Below are 9,391 nucleotides of genomic sequence, written 5' to 3' on the forward strand. Positions count from 1 at the left end.
TTACCAGGGAATGATTAATTACTAGGAAGAATTATTAATTACCAGAGAATGATTAGTTACCAGGGAATGATTAATTACTAGGATCAATTATTAATTCCCAGGGAATGATTAATTGCCGGGACGGTCCGTGACGGCGGGGCAGGGGTTAATTAGCGCGGGCATTAATTACCGGCGCTGTTAATGAGCCGCGGCTCGGCCCGAACAGGTGCGGGAGCGGGGGGGGGGGGGGAGGGACTGGGATGGACTGGGATAAACTGGGATAAACTGGGATAAACTGGGAGCAGGGAGGGAGGGACTGGGATGGACTGGGATAAACTGGGATAAACTGGGATAAACTGGGAGCACTGGGATAAACTGGGATGGACTGGGCTGAACTGGGAGCACTGAACTGGGATGGACTGGGATGAACTGGGGCACTGAACTGGGATGGACTGGGATGGACTGGGAGAACTGAACTGGGCTGTACTGGGAGCACTGAACTGGGCTGGACTAGACTGGGCTGGACTGGGAGCGCTGGGGTGAACTGGGATGGACTGGGGGCACTGAACTGGGAGCACTGGGATGGACTGGACTGGGATGCACTGGGAGCACTGAACTGGGATAGACTGGGATGGATTGAACTGGGCTGAACTGGGAGAACTGGGCTGAACTGGGAGCACTGAACTGGGATGGACTGGGATGGACTAGACTGGGCTGAACTGGGAGCACTGGGCTGGGGGACCTGGGCTGAACTGGGATGGACTGGGCTGGACTGGGATGGACTGGGCTGGACTGGGATGGACTGGGCTGGACTGGGATGGACTGGGCTGGACTGGGATGGACTGGGCTGGACTGGGATGGACTGGGCTGGACTGGGATGGACTGGGCTGGACTGGGATGGACTGGGCTGGACTGGGATGGACTGGGCTGGACTGGGATGGACTGGGAGCACTGAACTGGGAGCACTGGGATGGACTGGGAGGGACTGGGCTGGACTGGGCTGCACTGGGAGCACTGAACTGGGAGCTCTGGGATGGACTGGGAGGGACTGGGATGGACTGGGCTGGACTGGGATGAACTGGGAGCTCTGGGCTGGACTGGGCTGAGTTATCAATTACTGGGTGTGATTGATTACCATGGAATTATTGATTACCTTGGAATGATTGATTACGGGGCAGTGATTAATTACCACAGAATGATTAATTAGCATGAATCATTAATAACCATGAATTGTTATTGACCAAGGTGACTAATGACCTTAGGGGGTTAATTAGCAGGAATGATTAATGACCGGGGATTATTAATTACCAGGAATGATTAATGAGCGGGGCTGCAGGAGGAGTTAATTAGCAGCAGGGATTAATTACCAGGAATGATTAATGAGCGGGGCTGCCGCAGAGGTTAATTAGCGGGGATGATTAATGACGGGGATGATTAATGACCGGGATGATTAATGACAGGGATGATTAATGACGGGGATGCCACAGGGGTTAATTAGCGGGGATGATTAATGACGGGGATGATTAATGACGGGGATGATTAATGAGCGGGGCTGCCGCAGGGGTTAATTAGCGGGAATGATTAATGACGGGGCTGATTAATGACCGGGCTGCCGCAGGGGTTAATTAGCGGCAGGGATTAATTACCGGGGAAAGGCAGAGACAGCGACAGGTGTGGGGGGGAGGGGCGGGAGTCATACTGGTCTGCAGGCCATGGATGCCCCCTCAGAGGCCGCTGATGATGAAGGTGATGATGATGAGGAGTCATTGGCGCAGGCTCAGCAGCGCCTCCTGCAGGTCTGTACTGGTTTATACTGGTCTGTACTGGTCTGTACTGGTTTGTACTGGTTCGTGCTGGCTTACACTGGTCCATACTGGTTTATACTGGACACCGCGGGACAGCTGGGGCACCCTGGGGCACTCTCGGGGACAGCTGAGGGACCCTGGGGACAGCGGGGGCACCCCCCGGGCCACCTTTGGGGACAGCTGGGCCACCCCGGGCCACCCTTGGGGACACCGCGGGACCCTGGGGACAGCTGGGCCACCCTGGGGACAGCAGGGGGACCCTTGGGGACAGCTGGGCCACCCTGGGGACAGCTGGGGGACCCTTGGGGACAGCTGGGCCACCCTGGGGACAGTTGGGGGACCCTGGGGCACTCTGGTGACACCTGTGGGACAGCTGGGGGACCCTGGGGGACAGCTGGGCCACCTTGGGGACCCTGGGGACAGCGGGAGGATCCTGGGGACAGCTGGGGGACCCACTGGTTAGACTGGTCTGTACTGGTCTGTACTGGTTTGTACTGGTTATACTGGTCTGTACTGGTCTGTACTGGTCTGTACTGGTCTGTACTGGTTTGTACTGCTCTGTACTGGCCTGTACTGGTTTGTACTGGTTATACTGGTCTGTACTGGTCTGTACTGGTCTGTACTGGTCTGTACTGGTCTGTACTGGTTATACTGGGTTATACTGGATTATACTGGTCTGTACTGGTCTGTACTGGTCTGTACTGGTTAGACTGGTCTGTACTGGTCTGTACTGGGTTATACTGGATTATACTGGTCTGTACTGGTTATACTGGTCTGTACTGGTCTGTACTGGTTATACTGGGTTGTACTGGTTATACTGGGTTATACTGGATTATACTGGTCTGTACTGGTTATACTGGTCAGTACTTAGTTAGACTGGTCTGTACTGGTGATACTGGTTATACTGGTCTGTACTGGTTTTAATGGTTTGTACTGGTTAGACTGGGTTTTACTGGTCTGTAATGGTTATACTGGTCTGTATTGGTTTTACTGGTCTGTACTGGTCTGTACTGGTTAGACTGGTTTGTACTGGTGATACTGGTTCATACTGGTCTGTACTGGTTAGACTGGTTTACACTGGTTCGTACTGGTCCCTACTGGTTCATACTGGTTTGTACTGGTTATACTGGTTTACACTGGTCCATACTGGTCCATACTGGTTCGTACTGGGTTATACTGGTCCATACCGGTTTATACTGGTCCATACCAGTTTGTATTGCTTTCTACTGGGTTATACTGGTTTACACTGGTTCATACTGGTTTACACTGGTTCATACTGGTCCATACTGGTCCATACTGGTCCAGGCCATGGATGCCCCCTCGGATGAAGGTGACGATGATGATGATGAGGAGTCGGTGCCGCGGGCTCAGCAGCGCCTCCTGCAGGTCTGTACTGGTCTGTACTGGTCTGTACTGGTCTGTACTGGTCTGTACTGGTCTGTACTGGTCTGTACTGGTCTGTACTGGTCTGTACTGGTCTGTACTGGTCTGTACTGGTCTGTACTGGTCTGTACTGGTCTGTACTGGTCTGTACTGGTTTGTACTGGTTATACTGGTCTGTACTGGTCTGTACTGGTTTGTACTGGTTCATACTGGTCTGCAGGCCATGGATGCCCCCTCAGAGGCCGCTGATGATGAAGGTGATGATGATGAGGAGTCATTGGTGCAGGCTCAGCAGCGCCTCCTGCAGGTTTGCACTGGTTTATACTGGTTTGTACTGGTTTGTACTGGTCTGTACTGGTCTGTACTGGTTTGTACTGGTTCATACTGGTGTGCAGGCCATGGATGCCCCCTCAGAGGGCAGTGCTGATGATGAAGGTGACGATGACGATGATGATGAGCAGTCAGTGTCACAGGCTCAGCAGCGCCTCCTGCAGGTCTGTACTGGTTTATACTGGTTTGTACTGGTCTGTACTGGTTTATACTGGTTCATACGGTCCATACCGCTTTATACTGGTCCGTACTGGTCCGTATTGGTCCGTACTGGTCCGTACTGGTCCGTACTGGTCCATACTGGTTTATACCGGTCCATACTGGCCCATGCGCTGGTCCGTACTGGTCCATACTGGTCCGTACTGGTCCGTACTGGTCCATACTGGTTTATACTGGTCTGTACTGGTTTATACTGGTCCATACCGGTCCGTACCGGTCCGTACCAGTCCATACTGGTTTATACTGGTCTGTACTGGTTTATACTGGTCTGTACTGGTCCATACTGGTCCGTACTGGTCCGTACCGGTCCGTACCGGTTTATACTGGTCCGTACTGGTCCGTACCGGTCCGTACTGGTCCATACTGCTCCGTACTGGTTTATACTGGTCGGCAGGCGCTGATGGCGCGCGCGGAGCGGGCGCTGCCCCGGCGGGCGCTGGAGCGGGACTGGGCCGTGCTGGGCGAGCTGGGCAGCGGCTCCTACGGGCGCGTGCTGCGGGCGCGGCCCCGGCGCGGAGGTGAGCGCACCTGGGCACAGGTACAGACACATTGGGGGGGCATGGGGACAGGGACAGACACACCTGGGGGCACGGGGACACCTGGGACAGGGACAGACACACCTGGGACACACCTGGGCACAGGTACAGACACACCTGGGGACACACCTGGGGGGCATGGGACACTCGGCTCCTACGGGCGCGTGCTGCGGGCGCGGCCCCGGCGCGGAGGTGAGCGCACCTGGGCACAGGTACAGACACACCTGGGGGGCATGGGGACACACCTGGGACAGGGACAGACACACCTGGGACACCTGGGGACACACCTGGGGGGGCATGGGGACAGCTGGGGACAGCTGGGGACAGGGACAGACACACCTGGGGCACCTGGGGACAGCTGGGGACACCTGGGGACAGCTGGGGACACCTGGGGGGTCATGGGCACTCCTGGCGATACACTTGGGCACACCTGAGTGCACTTGGGGTCACCTGGGCACACCTGGGGATCAGCTGGGTCATTGTCCCCTCGGTGTCCCCAGGTGTTTCTGTCCCTCCCCCAGGTGTGTCTGTCCCTGTCCAGGTGTGTTACCTGTCCAGGTGTGTGTCTGTCCCTGCCCAGGTGTGTTCCCTGACCCCGCTGTTACCTGCGCAGGTGTGTCACCTGTCCAGGTGTGTTCCCTGTCCCTGACCCCGCTGTTACCTGTCCCTGTCCAGGTGTGTTACCTGTCCAGGTGTGGTCTGTCCCTGTCCAGGTGTTTACCTGGGCAGGTGTGTCACCTGTCCAGGTGTGTTCCCTGTCCCTGACCCCGCTGTTACCTGTCCCTGTCCAGGTGTGTTACCTGTCCAGGTGTGTCACCTGACGCAGCTGTTACCTGCCCAGGTGTGTTACCTGTCCCTGTCCCAGGTGTGTTCCCTGACCCCGCTGTTACCACCTGCCCAGGTGTGTGTCTGTCCCTGACCCCGCTGTTCCCCGCGCAGGTGTGTTACCTGCCCAGGTGTGTTACCTGTCCCTGTCCCAGGGGTGTTCCCTGACCCCGCTGTTACCACCTGCCCAGGTGTGTGTCTGTCCCTGACCCCGCTGTTCCCCGCGCAGGTGTGTTACCTGCCCAGGTGTGTTACCTGTCCCTGTCCCAGGGGTGTTCCCTGACCCCGCTGTTACCACCTGCCCAGGTGTGTGTCTGTCCCTGACCCCGCTGTTCCCCGCGCAGGTGTGTTACCTGCCCAGGTGTGTTACCTGTCCCTGTCCCAGGTGTGTTCCCTGACCCTGCTGTTCCCCACACAGGTGTGTTACCTGTCCCTGCTGTTACCTATCCAGGTGTGTTCCCTGTCCCTGACCCGCTGCTCCCCGCGCAGGTGCCCCGGTGGCGCTGAAGCTGCTCTCCAAGGAGCGCACGCCCAGGTGGGGCTTCCTGCGCGAGTTCTGCACGCACCTGTGCCTGCGCGGGGCGCTCACCTGCGTGCAGGTGCTGCCGCTCGCCTTCGAGACCCCCACGGAGTTCGGCTTCGCCCAGGAGCTCGCACCTGCGGGGGACCTGTGCGGGCTGCTCACACCTGGGGTGAGTCACAGCTGGGACAGGTGTGGGACAGGTGTGACAGGTGCGACAGGTGAGTGGGACAGGTGAGTCACAGGTGTGGCACAGGTGAGGGACAGGTGTATCAGGTGAGTCACAGGTGTGAGGTGAGGGACAGGTGAGTGACAGGAGAGTGACAGGTGAGAGGGACAGGTGAGTGGGAAGAGGGGACAGTTTTGCACCTGGGTGGGAGGACAGGTGTGCTCAGGTGGCCTCTCACAGGTGTGACAGGTGAGGGACAGGTGTGACAGGTGAGGGACAGGTGGGACAGGTGAGAGGGACAGGTGAGTGGGAAGAGGGGACAGTTTTGCACCTGGGTGGGAGGACAGGTGTGCTCAGGTGGCCTCTCAGGTGACACAGCGCTGGCTGGGTGACAGTGCTGAATGTCCCCAGGTGTGCCCCCAGGTGCCCCCAGGTGACCCCAGGTGTATCCCCCGTCCCCAGGCGTGTTACCTGTCCCCAGGTGTGACCCCAGGTGTGTCCCCCATGCCCAGGTGGGTCTCCCGGAGCCACAGGTGAATCACTGCCCCTCCCAGGTGCCCCCAGGTGTGTCCTCAGGTGTGATCTCAGGTGTGCCCCCAGGTGTGTCTCCCTGAACCACAGGCGAACCCTCCCAGGTGACCCCAGGTGTGCCCCCAGGTGACCCCAGGGGTTTCACCTGTCCCCAGGTGTGTCCTAGGTGCCCCCAGGTGTGACCCAGCTGTGTCCCCGTCCCCAGGTGTGTTACCTGTCCCCAGGTGACCCCAGGTGTGTCCCCCATCCCCAGGTGCCCCCAGGTGTGACCCAGGTGTGTCCCCAGGTGCCCCCAGGTGTGACCCCAGGTGTGTCCCCTCTCCCCAGGTGTGTTACCCGTCCCCAGGTGTGTCCCAGGTGTGTCCCAGGTGCCCCCAGGTGTGCCCCCAGGTGACCCCAGGTGTGTCCCCGTCCCCAGGTGGGCCTCCCGGAGCCGCAGGTGAACCCTCCCAGGTGACCCCAGGTGTACCTCGAGCTGCCCCCAGGTGACCCCAGGGGGTTTCACCTGTCCCCAGGTGTGTCCCCCATCCCCAGGTGTGCCCCCAGGTGCCCCCAGGTGTGACCCCAGATGTGTCCCCGTCCCCAGGTGTGCCCCCAGGTGCCCCCAGGTGCCCCCAGGTGCCCCCAGGTGCCCCCAGCCCCCAGGTGTGACCCAGGTGTGTCCCCGTCCCCAGGTGTGCCCCCAGGTGTGACCCAGGTGTGTCCCCGTCCCCAGGTGTGCCCCCAGGTGTGACCCAGGTGTGTCCCCGTCCCCAGGTGTGCCCCCAGGTGTGACCCAGGTGTGTCCCCGTCCCCAGGTGTGCCCCCAGGTGTGACCCAGGTGTGTCCCCGTCCCCAGGTGTGTTACCTGCCCCCAGGTGTGACCCAGGTGTGTCCCCGTCCCCAGGTGGGCCTCCCGGAGCCGCAGGTGAAGCGCTGCGCCGCCCAGGTGAGCTCGGCGCTGGCTTACCTGCACGGCCACGCCCTGGTGCACCGCGACCTGAAGCTGGACAACGTGCTGGCCTTCGACCGCGAGTGCCACCTGGTCAAGGTGGGCGACTTCGGCCTGACGCGCGTGCAGGGCTGGCAGGTGCGCCCCGGCCCCGCCCCCGGCCCCGCCCCCTACGCCGCGCCCGAGCTGCTGCACCTGCGGGCAGGTGAGGCGCGGCTGGAGCCCGCCGTGGACACCTGGGCGTTCGGCGTGCTGCTCTTCGCGCTGCTCACCGGCGCCTTCCCCTGGCGCTCACCTGCGCGCTCCGACCCCGCCTTCCGCCGCTTCCGCGCCTGGCACGGCCGCACCTGCGCAGGTGAGGCGCGGCCGCCGCGCACCTGGCGGGGGCTGGGCGGGGCGGGGCTGGCGCTGCTGCGGGGGCTGCTGCACCCCCAGCCCGCGCGGCGCTGCCCACCTGGAGAGGTGCTCAGGTACCTGGGCGGGGCCTGGGCGGGGCCGCGCCCGCAGGTGAGCCCCGCGGGGGAGGGGGGACAGGTGAGCTCTGCCAGTGAGGGGAGCCAGGTGAGCTCTGAGGGGGGACAGGTGAGCCCCGCGGGGGAGGGGGGACAGGTGAGCTCTGCCAGTGAGGGGAGCCAGGTGAGCTCTGATGGGGGACAGGTGAGCCCCGCGGGGGAGGGGGGACAGGTGAGCTCTGCAGGTGAGAGCAGCCAGGTGAGCTCGGAGGGGGGACAGGTGAGCTCTGAGGGGGAGGGGGGGAGCGGCCAGGTGAGCTCTGCAGGTGAGGGCGGGAGTGGCCAGGGATCCCCCTCAGGTGGGAGCGGCCAGGTGAGCCCCGCAGGTGAGGGAGGACAGGTGAGCTCTGCAGGTGGGAGTGGGAGCGGCCAGGTGAGCTCTGCAGATGAGAGCAGCCAGGTGAGCCCCACAGGTGAATGGGGGAGCAGCCAGGTGAGCGCTGAGAGGGAGGGGGGACAGATGAGCCCTGCAGGTGAGAGCGACCAGGTGAGCTCTGCCAGTGAGGGAGGACAGGTGAGCCCCACAGCTGAGCGGAGCCAGGTGAGCCCCGCAGGTGAGAGTGGGAGTGGCCAGGTGAGCCCCGCAGGTGAGGAGGGGAGTGGCCACGTGGCTCTCTCAGGTGAGAGCGGCCAGGTGAGCCCCACAGCTGAGGGGGGGCGCGGCCAGGTGAGCCCCGCAGGTGAGGGGGGGAGCAGCCAGGTGAGCTCTGAGGGGGAGGGGGGACAGGTGAGCTCTGCGGGGGAGGGAGGACAGGTGAGCTCTGCAGGTGAGGGGAGCCAGGTGAGCCCCGCAGGTGAAAGCGACCAGGTGAGCTCTGCAGGTGAATGGGGGAGCAGCCAGGTGAGCTCTGAGGGGGAGGGGGGACAGGTGAGCTCCGCAGGTGAGGGGAGGAGCAGCCAGGTGAGCCCCGCAGGTGAGAGTGGGAGTGGCCAGGTGAGCCCCGCAGGTGAGAGTGGGAGTGGCCAGGTGAGCCCTGCAGGTGAGAGTGGGAGTGGCCAGGTGAGCCCCGCAGGTGAAAGTGGGAGTGGCCAGGTGAGCCCCGCAGGTGACTCGGGATCCCCCAGCAGTGAGGTGGGCACACCTGGGCAGGTGAGGGGAACACCTGGACGAGGGATAGAGACACCTGGGCAGGTGAGGGGAACATTTGGGGATGCGCTGGGAACACCTGGAGCGAGATGGAAACACCTGGAGATGGGATAGAGACACCTGGAAACACCTGGGCAGGTGATGGGCACACCTGGGGTTACCTGAGCTCACCTGGACACAACTGGGCTCACCTGGACACACATCTGGAGTTACCTGGGGTTACCTGGGGATCCCTGTGCTCACCTGTGCACATCTGGGCTCACCTGAGGATACCTGGACACACCTGTGCTCACCTGTGCACATCTGGAGTTACCTGAGCTCACCTGTGCTCACCTGTGCACATCTGGAGTTACCTGAGCTCACCTGGACACACCTGCACAGACCTGAGCTCACCTGGGCTCACCTGGGCTCACCTGTGCACACCTGGAGTTACCTGAGCTCACCTGGACACACCTGCACAGACCTGAGCTCACCTGGGCTCACCTGAGCTCACCTGAGCTCACCTGGGCTCACCTGGGGATCACGAATTCAATAAAATTTCCGAGGTTTTGGATTTTTGCCTTT

At 61.2% G+C, this 9,391-nt stretch overlaps 1 protein-coding gene and 1 long non-coding RNA gene across 5 annotated transcripts; both read left to right on the forward strand.

Annotated features, from left to right (window-relative positions):
* The first annotated feature begins 6 nt into the window (after window positions 1–6).
* Window positions 7–3,662, forward strand: LOC120509536. Its single transcript, XR_005629288.1, has 3 exons — window positions 7–205; window positions 3,090–3,170; window positions 3,563–3,662. It is a non-coding gene; the product is annotated as an uncharacterized LOC120509536 (long non-coding RNA).
* Window positions 3,663–4,112: 450 nt separating this feature from the next.
* LOC120509535 (uncharacterized serine/threonine-protein kinase SBK3-like) lies at window positions 4,113–8,968 on the forward strand. 4 transcript variants are annotated; one of them, XM_039724261.1, is made up of 5 exons: window positions 4,113–4,234; window positions 5,567–5,769; window positions 7,184–8,407; window positions 8,642–8,753; window positions 8,787–8,968. In XM_039724261.1, the coding sequence occupies exons 1-5, from the start codon at window positions 4,117–4,119 to the stop codon at window positions 8,939–8,941; spliced, it is 1,812 nt and encodes a 603-aa protein (XP_039580195.1). In that variant the 5' UTR covers window positions 4,113–4,116; the 3' UTR covers window positions 8,942–8,968. The 4 variants fall into 4 exon arrangements, with proteins under 4 accessions (XP_039580195.1, XP_039580196.1, XP_039580193.1 ...); XM_039724262.1 differs by having other exon boundaries at window positions 8,642–8,740; window positions 8,774–8,968; XM_039724259.1 differs by having other exon boundaries at window positions 8,642–8,968.
* The last annotated feature ends 423 nt before the right edge of the window (window positions 8,969–9,391 follow it).

This window comes from Passer montanus, unplaced genomic scaffold (genome assembly GCF_014805655.1).
Source record: "Passer montanus isolate IOZ18808 unplaced genomic scaffold, ASM1480565v1 scaffold529, whole genome shotgun sequence".
NCBI classification, from domain to species: Eukaryota; Metazoa; Chordata; class Aves; order Passeriformes; family Passeridae; genus Passer; species Passer montanus.